The 20,430-nt window shown below is 42.5% G+C and overlaps 1 protein-coding gene across 3 annotated transcripts; it reads right to left on the bottom strand.

The window, feature by feature from the left end:
- Positions 1 to 6,791: 6,791 nt before the first annotated feature.
- On the bottom strand, positions 6,792 to 18,704 carry LOC111673426 (platelet-derived growth factor subunit A-like). Of its 3 annotated transcripts, none has more exons than XM_023431183.2 (7): positions 17,873 to 18,704; positions 17,469 to 17,625; positions 13,593 to 13,700; positions 12,952 to 13,145; positions 8,859 to 8,985; positions 8,236 to 8,331; positions 6,792 to 7,521 (listed from the first exon to the last, which is right to left on the bottom strand). In XM_023431183.2, the coding sequence occupies exons 1-7, from the start codon at positions 17,933 to 17,935 to the stop codon at positions 7,511 to 7,513; spliced, it is 756 nt and encodes a 251-aa protein (XP_023286951.1). In that variant the 5' UTR covers positions 17,936 to 18,704; the 3' UTR covers positions 6,792 to 7,510. The 3 variants fall into 3 exon arrangements, with proteins under 3 accessions (XP_023286951.1, XP_023286952.1, XP_023286953.1); XM_023431184.2 differs by having other exon boundaries at positions 17,469 to 17,565; positions 17,873 to 18,702; XM_023431185.2 differs by lacking the exon at positions 8,236 to 8,331 and having other exon boundaries at positions 17,873 to 18,681.
- Between the last annotated feature and the right edge of the window lie 1,726 nt (positions 18,705 to 20,430).

Raw genomic sequence — 20,430 nt, 5'->3', positions numbered from 1 at the left:
TACTTTGACCTTCTGAATGGAGAACCCACAGTGTGACAGTTGATGAGGCATTAATGTATCACACATGAAAAGCACAAAGAGAGCTGCAGGTCTCACATGTACAGTAATATTCATCAGCAAAATATATAAATATTCCAAAGGATCTAAATATTATCTTTCATGCAGATGCTCGTGCTCTCCTCTGGCATCACAATGGCTCTTAATGGCTTTGTGGTAAATGAGAACGCATCCGCAGAGGGATTAAAGGGAGAGAACATGCGAGACCGACATAAAAATAACTACGATAGACAGACTTTGCTCACAGCTACATGTGACATCGGGCTTAATCTCCACGCACAGCCGCACTCAGGTTGGAGGAAAGTCACAGCTCTGGATGGTTTGTTGGGTCTGTGAGAAGCCAAAGATGCTTTAAACGTTTGTGTTACTTAATGTTTTGTAATATTACTGTGTGGCCTTATATCAGCCGTGTTTGACACAGGCACAGTGAGCGTACACACTAACACACACCTTAATCCTTTAACAATCCAACTTCCTCCTCCAGTGAGTCCATCAAAAAGCACTTAACCCCTCCCAAGCTCAGCCACAAGGCTGCTTTTCTCTTTGTGGCTCCACAAACTCTCAGCAGCAGCAGCAGCAGCAGCAGCAGGCCTTTTGCTGGGTCCAGCCAAAGACAATGGCGGAGCTGCAGGGGATGGAGACGGAGCTGAGGGGGACGAGGGGTTTTATTTTGTTGAGGGATTTGGAGTGGTTGACAGCAGGACAGCTTTTTTGTTGTGTTTGTGTGTGGTGAGGAGGCTTATGACTTTAAAAAAAAAAGCTGCACCAGAGTCAAACAGCGAACAGCAGGGCAGGAGGTGTGTGGTTAAGAGGTAAATTGGGGGTTTGAAGGAATATGTGATAGTGATCAAGCAGCTGTTTTGCCTGAAGCTGCTGCAGAGTCGTGGAGACCTGCAGCAGGTGAGGACCTCAAACTCAAGGTCAAAATCAAGACATTTTACTTAAAACAAATGGAGGTTGTAGTGTGGCCACTCAAGATGTGACGGCACCAAACACATTTATCATACTACGACAAGCACAGACAAAGATTAGTGCGCTCTCCAGGCTCCTGCTTCTTCTCAGGCTACATCCACACGAATACTTTTCAGTTTTAAAACGCATCACGTTTTCTTTTTTACATCCACACTTCTCTGGAGTTATCGCTCCCCCCGGCTCTGTTTTAGATTGAAAACTCCAGGGTTGCGTTGTAGTGTGGATGGGCAGACACATATTGTCCATCGGAAACAATGACACTCCCTGATTGGGTCTCATCAGTCACGACTACCAGTGGTGACTCCAACATTCATAATGAAAAACAAGCGTCGCTGACCTCGTTGTCTTTGGTAGCAGCTGCATTTTAACTCGCTCGTAGTGTTTTTCTGCAGCAAACTGCAGAGTAGACAATCTCCTTCCTTTTTACACCAGCACGTGCACGCGAACGGTCATGTGATAAGCATTTTCAGGTGTGTTAACTCATTATACATTTTAACCAATCAGAGGACAGAGCGGACCGAGGCTTACTGGTCTGAATTTATTTTGAGCTGCTCGTCACTGGCACATTAAGTACTAAAAAATATTCATCATGAGCGGCTGTTCCTTTATCACGTGGCTCTAACAGGGTGGTTTGACCGAGAGTTGCATGCCAGCTAAACATTTATTTTGTAGTTCAGCATTATTGAACCAAGCAGACCAAGAGCCGATCTCTAATTACACCCATTACCAAAAAAAAACCAAAACAAAACAAAACAAATAACAAGCCTGATACGAGGTAAAATGGTCATTTCAGTCACTGGCCTGCCCATTGAGACACACACACACACACACACACACACACAGGGAGCTAAGGATCAATCACCAAACCCTAAAGTTAATGGATAACCTGCTGCTCCACTTGAGCCACAGGGACAATGAAGACAACAAAAAGTAAACGTATATGTGAAAAGATGAGGACGGATGGACAATGTTGGTTCCCCCAGAACAAGAAGTTTCTGATCATCAGTTTAAAAGTTTGAAAGCAGTTTGAGCAGCAGGTGATCTTACACTTTTAGGACTTCTGACCAAAGCGGATCCACTACAGCGATTATTAAACCATCCATTTGCTGCTTGGGAACTCATCTTGTTACGTAATTGTTCAGATCTGACCCGACAGCCTCCGTCCGCCTCTCCACTGGATAAACTGAACACACTCACCTAGAAAACATCTGGCTACTTTACATTGCATCACATTAATTTGTTAAACGTTAAAAAAGTTAAGGTAAAACTGCAGTGTACCTCACACTTAATAAATTAGATAGATAGATAGATAGATAGATAGATAGATAGATAGATAGATAGATAGATAGATAGATAGATAGATAGATAGATAGATAACATCTAAAAAGTGACTTGTGGTTAAGACCAAATTTCAAATGTTGCCCAAGGGAGTCCAAAAATCTCTTTCCCTCCAATCATTCTTAGAGGTCTGACAAACCAAAAACAGTGGGAGCTTCTTCTTATTGTCGTCTCTCTTAAAGGTACAGTATGTCGTGCAGCTTTTTCAGCCAGTAATTCATCATTTTCTGACTCGCGTGTTCAGTAGATGTCTGCTTCTCTCTCATCCTTCTGTTCTGCACAGTTACAGTATTTGGCTTAGGGAGGTGTGAGCTCTTATGTGGACCCAGGTGTGTGTGTGTGTGTGTGTGTGTGTATCTATGTTCTGAGAAGAGCCTGGCACTGGTGGCAGCTGGTTCACCTGCAGGCCCTAAAGGAGGAAAACAGGAAGGAGGAGATACACAAACAGAGGAAATGGCTTTGACCATCATGTTGAAATGGATTTGTTCCGCTTCATAACAAGAAGAACGTAATGTCATACTCCTGCCGCACAAAGAAGCAGAGGTTAAACCTGGAGGGACAATATAATAACACTGTTAACTGAGAGAGAGCTGGGATTTATTACAAACACGTGGACACCAGCTGAAAATTAGCATCATGGAATAGCAGGTAATAACCATGTGAGTTTAGAAATTGCTTCTTTTTTTTTTTTTTTGCATCTTACTTTCACAGGAATTGTTCACATCACTGTTCACTGGAAATAAATCAAACCTCTTCACATGATCCAGAGCCAAAACATCAGCCTTGACCACACAGCAGTAAATCTTCATCCGACGATGCCAAACCTCAGCGATCTCTCCGTCCCGCCTGTATCCAGTGGGCACGTCTGATGGTGGGAGGTGGACGTGTTTATCGGAGTGTTCATAAAGCAGACACACTGACACATGGAAACGAGAGGAGGAAATCAGGGAGGAGAAGAGATAGAAAAGGACTTTTCCTCTTAATCAGGACTGAGTCTGACATCACTGCAGTAAAGGCAGACAGTAGGAGGGTGAGAAGACACCGAGTTGATGATAATATCGTACAGGACTGACCTTGAATTCAAAATACTGGGCGCTGGCCTGTCTTCATTAAGGTCGGAGGACCTTCTTCGTCACGGTTGCGATCATAAACACATGGCTAAGGTCACGGGTAAAAGAAACACCAATAACCGTTTCACATGGGAAACAAACTCCGGCCCTGTGTTTTGTTGATTCATCCATCCGCCCCGACCTCCTCCTGACGTGGACTCTACATACGTCACCGCACATAGCATGAATGTGTGCAGCTAATTCCATGCCAAGCCATCCGATGGCTGTGGAGACATTTCAGTGGTGACCAAGCGACCGACAAGTTTTTAATATAATACAAGAATTATCATGAGCGGAAATAATTAGTCAACACCATGACTGAGTTTTTCCACCTTGAACCAATGACAGTCTCATAAGAACAGATTCAGACAGCCAGGGTTTCATACGTCATATGACCTAAGGAACCAATCCTGTCAACTTTGCGGAGACGAGGGGGCGGGGCAAAATAAACCCGAAACCTTTTCAGTACAGAGAGCGAGAGTCTGCATTAGCACAACAGCTAACACTGCGTCAGCCACTTCCAGTTACAAGCTAACTCACAACATAAAAACAAATAATTACGCTAACCGTTCTGATACGTCTTCTAGTCAGACTCCTCCTCCGTTTCCTCTGAACACTACTCATCTTGATACGCACTGCGTTTTATTTTTTCCGGTTTATTTTAACATTGATTAAAACATGTCTGGAGGGGAACTTTAAGGCTATGTTTGGGTTTTTTTTTCTGCTTCTCTGTGAGAAACTTTACACATTCAAGGACAAACCTCCATAAATGAGTGAAAAACATATGAAAACACGGGATACTGGCAACAGCACCTGGAGGTGTTTATCCAGAAAAAACCCGCTGACCCACAATCAGATATACTCTCGGCTTCTTAATAGCAGAGTGTAGGAACCCTGAGGTTTGGTAATCTGATCTGAGATCTGTAGCCGAGGGGGGCGAGTTGGACTTCCATCAGCTTATATCAGGTTGTACTTGACCTGCAGAGCGTTCAGCATTTTAGCTAGCATGTTGTTAATCTGCTTAACTGAGCTTTAGAGCGAGATGGAGTTCCTCTGTTTCACACACACACACACACACACACACACAGACCCACTTTTATCCAGTCTCACACACAAAGACACACTTTCACTGTCTCTGTTACACACACACACGCACACGCACACACACAGTGTTTTCATTTCCTCCCTCTCACCTTTCAGACCCTGTTACACAGTCTTATCCCCATCTGTCTCTTCTCTCTCTTTGTTCCCTCTCTCACAAACGACTGGTTTTTCAGTGCATTATTTCTACACGAGACTTTCTCTGTTTCACATTTACATGTTGGGTATTTAGCTGCACGCTGAGAACACGACAGATGAAACTACCGCACTACTACCTTTGTGTTGCTTCTGCAAACTTCAAAAAACCAAAAACCAAAGCTTTCATTTTTTATTTTTTGGTTAAGTCTTTAAACACAGTGTCGTCTTTGTGCAGCTCGCAAAGAACCATTCAATTATGAAATTTATGTATTTAAAAGAAAAACCCACTCTGGTTATAGTGTTGGCAAGCCGTCTACAGTTGGTTTTCACGGGTTCTCCAAGAGCAATATGCCAGCAAAGTGAGTTACGCAAAGAGACCTCAAGCCTGCATGAAGTCATCCGACCGTCTGCCTCGTCTGCTTTTTCACCACCGCAACAAACAAACATTTGTTTTGTCCTCAGTTTGTTATGAATGCATTCGGCTGTTGAAACACGTCCTAATAAGTGTTAAACGTCTGAATCATAAAGAGCTGATTGAGGCGGCTGCGAGCTGCGTGGAACCGCAGGGTAATAGCCCAAACTGCAGGTCTTGTGAGATGCCAGTAAGAGGCTGGAATGGCCTCATGGCTACGAGGTTCGGCTCCGTGGCTTCAGGTTTGGACGAGGGAAGAAAAAACATCATGTCTTCACCACCAAAAGAAACAAACCCGACAGTCTTCTCTTTATTTTGCTGTTTACTAATTGGCTGCTTTTCCCAAACCAGTGCAGTTGTTACGTAAAACCTATTTTACTATTGCCAATGCAACAAAAGCGATACTGTTCTGGTGTAAACATTTTATAACAGTTAACTTCATATGAATTAAATATTTATAGCATTTGTCTTTTTTTCATGTATTTAAGGTTGTGCATCATTATTATTTTGTAGATGAGCTGCATACCACCGCTCATTGTCCTTCACCTGGTGCCAAGGGTGCTCAATGCAACAGTGATAAAAGTGTCTTTATGAGAAATGTCTGCTACATTCATTACGGACTTTTGTGACAAGTTGTTGTGCAGGAAACTGTCACAGAAAAGCCGGGTGAACACGATGTGCTGTAAAATGTAAATTACATTTCGATATCGTTTTCATGGAATATCTTTCATTCTTTTAATGTCAAAGAACAGTGGTGGATCTAAGATAGACTTTCCTGCCTGGCTCTCTTCTTTTTATGTGCTTTTCTATGATTCATCATTGTGGCAAGACAGGACTCTTTCCTGCATCTAACTTCTTATTGATTATTTTCATTCAAACATATGATTACAACGCAATATTATCCGTACTGTCAAAGACTAGTTAACACTACCTGCTTCTTTCTTTTTGAGTAAGTAGTTGGACTTCTAGTCACCTGTCACTCTAATTTGATGTTAAGATCACATCAATTATAATCAATAACCTCTCCTGGCAGGAAATATTTATGCATCATTTTGCATCATTACATGGGATTGTGCCTCATGGAAATATATGTTTTGTTTTTTTGTTGCGTGAGAGAACTTACATCCAAACACTAATGAAAGTGGACACTAAATGAGCAGCTGACGGATGTGTCGTGTTTTGATATGAGGTCACTTTCTCCTCCACGTCAACCAGTGTTCGCGAGTGATGGGATGAGGTCACCTTTGAAAACATTTACCTTCCTCTTCACCGAGACCATTGTCATTTCCTTGACCCCGGTTTGGAATAACAACAGTAACTGTGCAACAAGAGTGAAAAAAAAAATCACCTGTTAGCTGTTAGTAATTCCACTGTGTGTCCACGCGTCTCTCGTTTAAGTCGGGATTGTGTGTGACGGGTTTGTGTGTGTGTGTGTTCCTCTCACTTAGAAATTCACAGGGGTTTTAGCTTCAGTATTATGATCCGCAAGATAATCTCTCTCTTTCTCTCTCACACACACACACACACACACACACACACACACACACACACACACACACAAAGAGAAGCCTGTTCAGGTCCTCTTTCTGTTTTAAATGAAATCTTAAATCCTTCAGTCACACAAGCATTTTCTTAATTTTTTTTTTTACAATCAACACTCCCACTTTGTTTTCATATAAATAGTTTATTAGTATCAGTAACATGTCAGGAGGATCTTTTCCCCTCCATTCTTAATGTGGATAACATACCTAAATAGAAACAGACAGCGATAGAAAATGAGAGGTTATAAAAATAAGAGGATATACTGTAAGTGCATATGTGAGTGTGTGTGTGTGTGTGTGTGTGTGTGTGTGTGTGTGTGTGTGTGTGTGTGTGTGTGTGTGTGTGTTCTGCTGAGGAAGAGTAAATCTTGGAGTACAAAACCTAATCCCAGTCACTGTTTGAAGAAAGGATTCCATCCAGTTTATAATCCGAGTCACTGAGCGGTTTATACCCTGGAGAAGGAACAAGACGCAGACAATAAGTCCTCCGGTATCCCAGAATCCACCTCACTTCTGCCAGTGTCCTGCATTTTCAGAATCTAATCTTTTTTCTGTTTTTTCTCTCCGTCGAGGAATCACAGCGAGGAAACCTTCTTGGTGTCTGTGGTTCATTTCAGTTTGTCTTTTTTTTGTTTGTTTTTTTGTTGGTTTTTTTTTTTTTTGCAAAAAGCTTCCAGGTACTGTTGAGCTTCACATGAGTCAAACCTCCCAATCAAACCTCACTGGTCAAAATATATCCCATCAAACCTTTCACAGTCACTCGCTGCCAGGTGGTGACGATGTTAGAGGCAAAAGGTGCTTGTTGTTTCCTCTCCTCCACTCCTCCATCTATCCTCCTCTCTTCACCTGATGCCTGTTGAGAGAAAGGTCGAGGTGAATACGAGGACAGATGAACTCATCTTTCTTAAACACCCATCACAAGATATTTTTTAGTGCTACATACAAAAACATGCAGATTTCTGTTGTAATTAAGCTCAGTTCACCTTCTTTACTCATCTAAATTGTGAAGATTGGACTGTTTGCTCAAACACAGCCAATGTGAGCTGTGCTGGATTCAGTATCTTTAAAAGTTTCAAATAAATGACGGAGCGATTCTTTGTTGACCAAGTGAGGCTGATAAAAGTCATGAATTACTTATTGTTTTTCCCATTTAAGTCTTGATTAATGCTGAATACTGTATAATGTCCAAGAGTGCATGAGAACAGAAAGTCACGATATTAAGTTTGGGCTTCCCTTTAATGTAAAGCATTTTGCTACATATTCACAATTTCATGCAGTTGTTCTCAGTGAAAATCAAAAATATAGAGAGACAGCTGGGTGTGATTATTACTGTATGTCTGAATTGGGATCATCTTAATTTTAAAGTGGCTCATTCAGCACTTTGTGGTGAATTAGTCAGATTTTTTTTGTGTGCTGCTGCAGCCTTTACGTTAACTTGACGACGTTGTTATTTGAGAAAGTGAGCCGTGCGCTTCATGAATGACTTCAATCACATTTACACTCAGATGATGTTGATGTGACCCACAGAAAGTCAGCAGGAAATCACATGGCTGCTGCGGAGACTGACCCTTTGACCTCTGGATTACAGGATGCTCCTGCAAGCCCTCCAGTGTAATATCACCTGGACTGATGTCATTCATTGTGTGATTTACAGTCAGATTTGCTGTAAAAAAAAAAAAAAATTGTTGCTATTGCTATGAATGGATTTGTGCATTTTGTTCAGAGTGAGTAGACAAGTTTGTATTTAATGTCACAGATGCAAAGCTTCAATTAATGACGATGCTACAGACATTTCTGATGTCGGTAGCTGGCTGAGGTCCAGGAGAGAGATTTGTGTAATAGGGAGCAAGGTGTGTCGGTGTGTGTGTGTGTGGGGTGTGTGTGGGTGTGTGTGTGTGTGTGTGTTAGTGTGTGTGGGTGTTTGTTGGCCTGAGGGAGGACTTATTCAGGCAAAGAGGAAAAACACAGTAAATACTTCAGATCTCTTATCAGCTTATTTTGGTGTCAGTAGACACATTCAGACAGGAGCAGCCTTCACATGTGAAATGAGCCAATGCACAAGCACGCACGCACGCGCACACACACACACACCTACACCCACACACACACACACCCCCACACACACACACACACCCCCCCACACACACACCCACACAGCCACACATACAAACGAAGCAGCTGTATGCTCACCATTGTCTGTGTCTGAGTTTGGGCTGATGTGGCGTTTGTTGGTGCACATGCAATCGAGGTGATCCTCTAGCTTCACCTGCACCTCCCTCAGCTTGGGACGCCTCCGCACGTACTCCACCTTCGCCACCTGAAGAGAATGAGAGAGAGAGAGAGACAGAGAGAAAGAGAGAGAGAGAGAGAGAGAGAAAAAAAATCAGATGAAGGATGCAAAAAAGTTTCAAATACCGAAAACACCAAAGTATGAGGAATGGAGGAAACAGTGTTTTTATCTGCTCCAACGGGAGCTGCAAACGCCTGGGGAAGTTCCCGCTCCAGCATGAGACAGTGTTTTCAAAGAACTCATTAACCAGCTATAGCTGATGAAATCCACCAGCAACCGTCAACTCAGACAGCAAAGTCAACGGTCGCTGGCTACAAATGAGAAAGCTGCTTCAGTCTACCTCTGTCTGAAATCAACAACCTACTCTGTCAATAAAAATCCCTACTCATTTCAGGAAACTGCATGTGCACTGTGCCAGAACAGACAGCTTGACCGACCTAGCAACAGTAACCAAAGAATGTGTCAAATAAAGATATTGATTTGGTGCAGTTTGGTGATCCTGCAAGAAATGACTAAGGGAGCATCGAACGTTGAGCAGCATTTCAAACAGAATGCTAAAGATGTAAAAATGTATTACATAAGTGCTACAGACAAAGTGCCTCTTGAGCTTGATATTTGCAAACGACAACTATTCTCTACTGTACCTGTGTAAACACACAGGTGAGTCTGCTCTTGTTTGGATGAAGTAGAGCATTAACGCTGCCAAGAGGTTTGACTTCACTGACACTAAGCGAGGCGTGTTTTGTTTTTGTATCACGACACGTCACACTCGCTGCTAACTCAGAATGTCTGAACCTACTCAAGCAGCAGCAGGTCTGTCTTCATCTTCATCACACACACACACATTTATAAACAGAAACCCGTGACCACATGCAATCGTCCTGTAAACATACAGAAACAATGGCATGCGCACACACACACAAACACACACACACACACACACACTACATGCTGATGCTCACATGGAGGACAAGGAGCCAAGTCAGTGGAGCTTCAGGTCTGATTGCAAAACATCTCTGCTTCAAGTCTGAACAGACTCAAACACCGATGAGCAGAGACTGAAAAACACGGAGGTTCAGCTGAGGTGAGGAGCTAAAGCACCCAGCAGGCTTTAACATACACAACTGCGTTTTAAAGGGGAGAGTCCTGAGACCCTGTGAGGGGCTGCTCGAATTCAAAATCTCATTCTTTTATTATCTAAAAACCCCTAAATGTGTTTACAGCTGTTCCCTTGAAGGTGGCAGAGGGGCAGAAATCTTGCGCAGACAGGGAGAGGGAAAAAAAGCTGGAGAGTGTAAGTTGCCTTACACACCTGTTCCATCACTGGATGAACTGGGCCGTCTTTTAGTTTGTCGGGTTTTAGAAAGTGACAAAAATATTTGAGGGAAACTCAGTCACAGTCTGACATCGGACAAGGGGAGAATCCTGAGCCCTGCGTGTTTAAAGTTCAGGCACCAAGACATTTGCCTAAGATCAGGGAAAATTTGTGGTTTTGTTAAATGTCCCAAAGACTTGACCAGCAGGCTTTGTATCAAAAGGTCGTCGGTTCAATCCCTGCAGCAGCAAGATACATCTGGGTGGGGAAAGTGAAAGAGCCCCCCCCCCCCCCGAGCTGCCGTTGAATAAGGCCCTTAAACCCCAACTGCTCAGTAGTTTTACTGGGAAGCTTCTATGTGTGTGTATATACAGTGTGTATATGTGTGTAAGTATGAACAGGGAGTTCCTGAAAAAGTCAGTCTCAAACTTCGTGTCTGCACTGACAAGACCATGATGCTTCAGTAGCCAGGAAAGCACAGTATAGGGAAAACAAATGAAATACATTAACATACTAGCTCATGCATATTGAACTGTATATGAAAGTATATAAGGGGACAGGGCCGCTGGGTTGGAGGGCTGGATGCAGATCAACTGACTAACCAAGAGCCTTCCCGTCAGGTTCAGGTCACCAAGACAACACCCGCATCCAGACCAACGTTGCAACAACCCGCTTGTTTATCACACACTCCAACTTACACTTGCATGTGCAAGACCTTGAGACACTTGAGGCAGTAACTTGCTCCAACCTGAAGGGCCAATCCATCATTATCCAGAGTACAACAGCCTCAGATTTGGAGGTAAAGACTCTCACCTCACCTGCTTCACACTCACAGCCCGATACGGTAGCAGTGAGGTTAAGACTCTAACGCTAATGTTATTTTTCTTTCTCTCTCTCTCTTTGTCTCACATATGGACACCCCAGCTAAACCTTAGCCCTGCCATATCCCCTCTGGCTGTGTGCGAGTCCATCTTGCAATCGTGACCGTTTACCCTCTGAACGCTGGATCTCAGCACATGTGAGTGACTTTATTTTTGATTTCCTCTGTAAGCGGACGAAGGACGAGTCCTTTCATCTCAGATTGTGTATCAGCAGGCCAAAGCACAGAGAATCAAGTTCGCCCTCTCCTCCTCTTTCTCCACTTTTATACCTCTTGACCTCTGGCAACACACACTACCTATTCTCATTCCTCCATCATTCACTCTTCTTATTGTCCACTCACTCACTCTCCACGCCTGCTTTTTAATCTTACTTATCTTTTACATGTAGGCCCAGTTAAGAGTTTTGTCTAATTAAACACTGGTAACATACTTCAAAATGTCTTTTCCATGAGCATAATTGGAACTTCCATAGTAGTGATGGTGAATCCATAAATCAGCCTGTGCAATGACTGTGCATCATCCTGCGCAGACACATGCTACATGCACTAGTTAATGTTATCTTCAAGATTTAAAAGTGCATCTTGGATACCTTTCCTGTGTGCAGAACAGCCCCACCTACCCAACCCACACACACACACACACACACACACACAAACACACACACACAAACACACACACCTTGGGTCGGCTTCCCGTTGGCAGGGTGTGACTGTGAACCAGTTGGGATTTAGTGAGTCTTATTTCCAGCTCTGGCAGAGATCAAAAGGAAGCTATTATGTTCTTGAAGTAACTCACTGCCAGACTCTCCGTCACCGACACACACACACACACACACACACAGCAACACAATAGTCAAGCTAGGGAGAGTAATTGTTTTTGGCAGGTGTGGAGTGTATACCTCCAGTAGTAAGTAGTTTTGTGTTTACATGCCATCATTAGTTCTGTGTGTGTGTTCAAGGTCGAGGCCACTAAAAGACAAATAACAAAGGGCTTTTACAAAATGTTTGTAGAGTGATTAACAGTGTTTACGAACAACATGCCAACATGTCGAAATAGTGAGAATAAAAGTTTAGAAAATTACATTAGCTTCCTCTACTGTCTTTTTGTTTGTTTTTGTTTGGTACTTTCATACTATTTATGTTTGTATGTATAAGTTTATCTCACCACAATAAACATATCATCAGATTTATGATATTGAAGTGAGCAGGGCTGTCAGTTAAAATTGTCTCTACTGCTGGTTGGTCACAAGAATCTATGTCAGAAAAAGACTTAGGTATGATTGCTCATATTGGTATTTTTGATAGGAGGTTCTTCCTGCACTGGAACAAGCTTCAGATGAAAATAAAGTTTGTTTTAAAGCTACAACATGCAAGTTCTGGAAATCAAACTAGCGCTAGAATGAGACTCGAAAGGAAACCACTCTGTTCCTCCCACCCTTCCTTCTCCTGGCTCCATTATAATCGTTGTTGTGTTGCTGTCTCAGCTAGTGCAGGACTTGGGAGGTTGCTAGCCTGTAATAGTAATATTGTTATATTAGTTATAATACTAGCATGAAGCTAGTATTGGCTAGAATTTTACTTATAAGTGAACTCACTTATATGATTCTTGTAAGTTTGTACCAAACTTGACCAAAGTCCCTCAAGGTGTTACTGAGATATCACGTTCACGAGGCCAAACCCATGTTTTGTGAGGTCACCATGAGCTTGACCTTTGACTTTTCACCAAATTTCCAAAAGATTCTTTCGATGTCAACACATTTTCAAACATGTAGAGCAGAAACATCTTTTTGTTTTGTACCTTGACCGTGCGGTGGTGCTTGCGGGATGCCTGGCACCGCATGTTGCTGGTGTTGCAGCAGCCAGTGCAGCGTTTCACCTCGACGCAGGGCGGCCAGATGATGAAGTTGGCCGAGGTGGGGTCCACCTGGCTCCTGGGGATCTCATAGATCGTCGTCCGCACTTTACACACTGCTGGCAAGGCCTCTTCCACCACTGGAGGGGAACAAAGAGGTCAAAGGTTATAGAAGTTTGACAGGAAACAAATATCACTTTTAACCACCTACTGTTCCATCTGTTGGATACTAGAGCGGTGAAGAACTCATAGTGATATGGTAAAATACAAATCAACATGAAAATGTACGACTTATTTTTATTATTAGATTCTCATCATTTTAGTCATTTTTAATTCACATAAGATTATACAACTGAATTCTAAAAAACATGGCGTCTCCACGGCGATGGGTGTTAAAGGGTTAACATTTTATTACACAGGGTAATATGCAAATGTAATGTCAATGTGAAATAAACCAACTTTTATTCCATAGATAGACTCTACGTCTATAGAGTGACACTTTATTTGTGTGTGTGTGTGTGTGTGTGTGTGTGTGTGTGTGTGTGTGTGTGTGTGTGTGTGCGTGTGTGTGTGCGTGCGTGTCTTACCAGTGCTCCTCCTGTGTCTGGTGGGCGTGTGTGCTCTCTTCAGGTCAGGGAAGCTGTGAGAGAAGTCCTTGTGGTAGCGGTGTTTGGTCTCCTCGATCACCTCGTTCTCTGAGCAAAGACAAAACAACACACACACATTCAGACATCACACACGCTCTCACTGTTAACAAAACCATTCAAGAATATTCCCAGATCCTTTACGTCAAACTCACCCACACACTGAGACTTGTTTGAAGGAACAATCACATGTAAGAAGTTCATTTGCTTGGAAGCATGAACACTTAGAAAATGCCAAAGATATATCCTCATAAAACTGAAAGAAAATTTGGTGTAAAAGAAGATGAAGGGATCTCCTGAAACATTAGATCTCCTCCTCTTGGGAACATTCATATCCACATTAAAACTATGAAAATCTTCCCATAATTTTCAAGACATCTTGATACAGACTAAAGTGTTGATCAAAGCAAAAGAGGAAATGGTTATCGAGACGTTGCGATCACTGACCGACCAACAACAAACAAACAAAAAAAAGTGAGAAGAGTAGGATGTTTAAGTTGTTTGTTGCAGACGTCTTTCAAGTCTCTCCTGATCAGAGCTTAACCTGGTTATTCTAACTGAGTTATGATGTTTATACGTGTCAACGGGTTACTGGGTTCTCTGCATGTAAACGTAGCCGGTGAGAAACGCAGCATGTCAGTGCGTATATCAGGTACATTTGAAATCTAATTCACATAAAGACACGGATACACACACACACACACACACACACACACACTGCAACAGGAGTTCACTGAGGTCACTCGTGGGTCAGACAGAAATCTACAGCAGAGAAAACGTTGTTTTGTTCAGCCAGGACTCAAATCACTTTAAATCAGAGTCTTTGCTTTTTTTAAGTGTTTAGAAACCTTCCCTCTTTCTGAGCGTTTGTGTGGAGAGTCAAACTGAGCTTTTATCTGAGTTTGATGCATCTGTGTTGCTTATCTCTGTGGTTGGATGTTGCCTATCCAGCTTTAGCTCAGCTCACATAAAACAGTAGTGGCAGCATAACATAAAATGTATTATATAAGTAATATATGGAAGTCTGATGATGAACAGTTTGTTTGCAGTTTCATCTGTTTTTTTGGGGGGTTTTTTTTGTTTTATCTAAACCAGAAATATTTATCTATAATCTTAAAACTCACGATAATCTAAACTCAGTCCTCACAGTTTCTATAATACCAGTTGACAGGTTGTGTTTCACATTCTTCCTTAGCATCATGATGCGACTTGAGTGTTTGTGGTCACATAATCGTATTATGAGGACAAAAACCTGTTCAAACAGTCACATTGTGGAAGCTCCCCTCCCATCTGGGGACAGAATGAAACCTTTTATTTTAGAGTTAGGACTTTGTTATAGGAGGATGAATGTAAGTGGCGATTGTGTGTATTTCACAGCATAAATAAACAGAAGGAATCTGAGTAGTTGTAGAGTGCAGTCTCTGGTGACGCTCCCAGTCCATTTATTGACTATTATGCTTTAATTAACAGCACATACACGAATAAATTAATCTTCAACCTCGACAGGTTGTAAAATCCAAGCTGATGCTTATGTTTCGTTTAGAGATGGTTTAAAATCAAACAAGGGTGGGCTGATTTTACCCATGACAGCAGGCACGTTTTTTTTTAAACCAAGCTCCGCCTCTGTGTGTCTGTAAATCATGAGATGTTCTATTCAAGTGATTCTTTCTTTATGGTGTTCGCGGCTTCATCAAACCATTTCAGTCCTCAACGCTGCCAAACCAAACGATATCCACAGACTTTTCAGAGGAAATAAATTCTGACCAAAGATTATCTGTGTGTGTGTGTGTGTGTGTGTGTGTGTGTGTGTGTGTGTGTGTGTGTGTGTGTGTGTGTGAGAGAGAGAGAGAGAGAGAGAGAGAGAGAAAGATCCCTGGAAATCACCATAAACGAGGTATTGGCAGGACTGTTTTTATTTGATAGTGAATACCAAACCTCACACTTCTTTTCGAGATTGTGTGTGTGAGTGTGTGAGTGCACCCGTCACTCTTAGTGCCTTGTGTGTGAGCAAGCAGTCACGCACACACGCCTGCCTACATACACAATGTGCTTCTGAAACACAACAAAGTCCTCCTCCGACATCTCCGTCTCTCCCTCTCTCTCAGTCTGTGCATCTCTCGCTCGCCCTGACATGCAGGAATTTGAGCATGAATTATACATAGCAACACAGCAGCCTTCCAGCGAGCCCTGCTCTCAAACCAATAATGGGCAGCATGACAACAGCATAATGAAGTGAGCCACTTGACCCCCACCGAGCCGGGGAGCCGTCACACTCGACATTTGCATCTCAATGATGCCAGGATTAATGGTGGCACCACTCAGGGCCGCAGACATTAAAAAAATGAATCAACTATTTTTCACAGGCGACGAGTTCAGAGCAAAAGACAAGTTTCTGTGGCAGAAATTTAAGAGTCTGACTCAAGACATAGATGCAATTAAGCCTGTTTTATGCCACAGTTATTTCCTCCTTTTTCACCTCGCTGATTCAGTCTGTTCTGATTTATTACCTTGATAATGAGAACTGGCATCTACTGTTTACTGAAGAGTTGCAGCCAATTCACTTTTAAATAATGTTTTTTTTCATTTTACATTTTTCCCTTAACTTGAACCTAACTGCTCTTTCCAGCTAACTACAAAGCTTCAGATGAGACGGACAGAGATGTCACATTTTTTAAAATTAAAAAAAAAAGAGAAAAGTTTTTCAAGGAATTTTTTAAGGTTCAGACTCTTTTTTTCCTTCTGTGAGTGTCATGTATTTCACGGGCAGCAGAGGAATAATGTGTACGTTGATATGGAAACGTTTATGGGAATCAAAAATACTGTTTCGTGTAAGCTGTTTCTTAAATTTTAACTGAGTTAATGGCAGTAAATGCGTTCGTTTCTCTGACTGAAAAAAATTAGGCAATTGCTCTAAATATTCAGACTCTCTGCTGACACCAGCAGGAAGTTCAGATACAGAGTGAAAACTAAGACCATCAACACAAACTAACGGCTAAAGTTGCAGCATTGCACTTCCATAAAGTTTGAGGACTGTCAAGGCGCCATTTTAAAAAAGAATGGTCAAAATCAGTGCTGCAGTTGTCCTCAGTATAGGTGAAGCTCCAACACACTATGCTCACAGCTTTAAAACTCCATACCGTCTGAGGTTTCTAATGCAGGCATCCCTTCAAAAACCTTTAGTTTCCAAGTCCAAGACCTGACACCTCTGCTGACATCACTGTGACATCATGTTGTTTTTTTTTACTTTAACCACAGAAGATATTATGCTATTATTCTGACTTCAAATAACCAATAAATTGGTTTTTAAGCACAAAACTGGCAAAAACATTTTCTTCACAAATGTACAACTCATTCCTCACTTACGATTAACAGCATCTGATGAGTCAAAGTAAACTCAGAGGTCAAGGATGGTGCAGAGATCAAGACTCCAGTGATGAGATGAGAGGACAGCATCCTTTCACTATGCAATCAACCAGATGCAACTAATACCTCAATTCAGTCTTTCAAGAAACAGACAGGAAGGGAAGCAGCAGCCCTGACCAGCACATGCAAGTTTGTCAGCCAGTGACCCACTCTGCATCCACCTACACCGCTTTATGTTCTTTCTGGCTGCAAGATGACTTTGCTGCTACACACATTTTATCAATGGGCTTTTACTTTGAAAAACAGCGGAGTAGGTACTTGTACATTATGCTCATATTTTACCACAAACGTCATATGAACTGAATTGTCTATGCTTGCTGAATAACTTAATTTTACAGTAATTCTCTAATCCAGCTCTTAGGAGTGAGAGAGTTGTATTATAATGAAGCGCTTTACCTACGGAGTCTATCTCTAGCAGCCGCTGGAGGTCGCTGATGCTGCGGATGTCGCTGCGGGAGAGCCGCTCCAACAGCTCCCGGGGGAGAGGAGACTCCTGCGGGGAGAAAGTCAACGTGACAGCCGTTTTACTGGGTATGGAGTTAGGAAGCTTCGCCTGTTGGTGCGCAAAAGGACACAGATACATACAGTCATCACTAATCTGAAAACAACTCCTCAAAGCCGGTTAAATCGACAGCAACGATGCCTAACTGCGCCAAGGATAGTAGAAACACGTGCGTAATTACGCAGACATCATTTTAATCCGTTGCATTATTTTTCTCTTTGAGTTGCAACAAATGTCTACCACATTTGACTGCAACCAGCAGCATCTATCAACCACCACATACTTTCGCCCGGCTTACCTCAGCAACGGTGCGTAACAGGCAGAGGCAGCCGGCGAGGAGGTGGTAAATTGCGGGTCTCATCTCCTCTCAGATCCGCTGCATAGGCACCAGGACGAGGCGATGGTCCACTGCAGGAGCTGGGCTGTCGCTCCCTGGCCTCGGGAGCCCAGAATCATCCCTCGGGAGAACTGGCCACCACCACAGCCTCAGTAAAAGTGCGAGCCAGGAGCTTATAAAACTTAAATGATCTTTAAACTCCTGAGTGAAATGCGGTTGAGGCAGAGACTCAAGCTTATTCTGCTCCTGCATTCAGTGTAAATCACTGGAGGTGTGAGAGAGGTTGATTTCCAAAGTAATATTAAAATGACCATAAAGCAGGTTTGAGTCCAAGTCATCGAACAATGAAACCTAACTGAGGTAAAGTTGATGTCCAGCTGCTCTTCGTGTTGGAACAGGTGTCCAGTGGAAGAACGAAAACTTTTCTTTTACATTCAAACATCCAACAATATCCATCATTTTGTCCTCAGTATAATCCGTTCCAAATCAAATATGTGTGTATCCTGCAGCGGTTGAGCATCTTGGCACTTTGTCTGGGCAATTCATCAAAATTTGTTAAATCCTTTAATTTGAAAATTCCAGAAATGACCTGGGCCAAAAAAAACGAATGGCGTGAAAGAGCGAGAAAAAAAAGAGAAAAAACTCTCAGACCTCAGGCCCAGAGGAGTTTGATGTCCGCTCCCCGCGGTCGTGTGATCTCCGGGGTGAATGAAGTCGAGATGCTTTCAGTCACAGGATATAGCTGTGCGCGTTCCCGTGGCAGTACACCGAGAACGCGCTTTGCATAAAAGACGACAGAACATTGTAGACAGGCAGCAAACTACAGGAAACAATCACAGCTGTATAACAACTGTAAAAAAAAAAAATTAAAAAAAAAAGTGCTGAAGATAATGATAAACTTTAATCTTGTACATCACTAAGGACTGAGCCACTAATAATAACTAATAATTAACTCTCTTTGTGGAGGTTAACATATAGCCTACCTAAAAAAACATTTTGTGAATAAGTTGCTCAGAAAGTCAGTGGCCCCACTTCTCCCCTAAATTATCCTCCTCTCCTCTGTGTGTGTGTGTGTGTGTGTGTGTGTGTGTGTGTGTGTGTGAGTGTGTGTGTGTGTGTGTGTGGTAGATTAGTGACCGTGTCAGTGTTTAATTGCTGTGTAATAAAGCTCATTAATGAGTGTCCAGACAGGGAACTGACTGCCCTGAGAAAAAGAGGTAGAGAGAAAGAGAGAGAATTTTGTTGGAGTTATATGCAAGGGTCAAGGGTTCACCAAACTAAAATTCATCATTTACAACAGCTTTTCAAGTGGTGTGTGAACAGGAATCTCTGGAACCCACGAAACAAAGAAAGGATGGATGCAAAACTGCGGACTAAATGTTGGCGGGTCACACACTTCTGAGCCAGCTATTGACAGCGTGAATAATGACTGTTGTTTCTGAGAAGCAGAAGCAGACAGACGTTGACTGTTGTTCGCATCCTGACTTACACCAACAGTAAACTTTGCTTCTTTTTTTTTTTTTACCATGACCAAAAACTTTCCCTAACCTTAACCATGTCGTTTTAAGTTGCCAACCCTTCCAAGCCTTTTAAACTGAAGAGGTGGTGGAGTGGTTGCCAAATTAGACAAAGCTTGCATTGGTCGCACTGGAAGGTAATTATTAACAACTTGTTTTGTAATGTAGTTTTGGGAACTTGTTGGCATCACCACTCAGCATAATAATAATTTAAAGAAATGAAAGGAAATCAATATCTACATCAAAAGTAGTGTGTCAATCTAAGGAGTTGTGGTACACTTTGTGTGGCTATGGATGGTAGTGGTTTTATGTACGTGCAGTTTGTAGTTAATGACCATAACCATGCAACACCACCGGTATGGTCCGTTAATGTGTGAGAATCTGTGACACGAAAAGCAGTTTGCATTCATCCATTTCTTAGTGAAGCAAATTGCTGAGGGAATGCAAACGACTTCAACAGAGCTAAAGCTTCATAAAGCGGCGCTGGAATCTGGAAATCCAGCCTCAAGCATTCAAACAAGCACGTACACATTTACTCTCCCTCTGTCTGTCTCACTTTCTCATGCACAAACACACACATGCACGGCTGTTTACACAATATCCTTAATTCAACCATACACATGTGGTTATTTAAAATGAGTTAATCTGACTCAGTGTTACAGGTTCCTGTGAGGACACATAAACGAGAGCCAGGGAGGGGAAAAGGCGAGAAGGGAAAGTAGGAAGGGAAAGAGGAGGGGAAAGGAAACTGGGAGAGAGTGAGAGCAAGAGAAGCAGAGATAAGAAGCTTGTTGATACCAAGATGAAGCCTATTTGGATGAAAGAAGATGACAGTGGGGCGACTGAGCGCATGAGTGTGTAGAAAATCCAGCCTGTGTTGGACCAAACACTCCCCCAATTAAAGCCCATTTATCCTGACAGAGGCTAATACCATCACAACAGAAATCCACCTCTGTCTTTCTCCCTCTCTCTCCCTTCATTCCCCCTGAACAGCTTCAGTGT

This window comes from Seriola lalandi, unplaced genomic scaffold (genome assembly GCF_002814215.2).
Source record: "Seriola lalandi dorsalis isolate HSWRI2012SDOR001 ecotype SW California unplaced genomic scaffold, Sedor1 jcf7180002054918, whole genome shotgun sequence".
NCBI classification, from domain to species: domain Eukaryota; kingdom Metazoa; phylum Chordata; class Actinopteri; order Carangiformes; family Carangidae; genus Seriola; species Seriola lalandi.
This window is presented reverse-complemented; position numbering and strand designations above follow the sequence as displayed.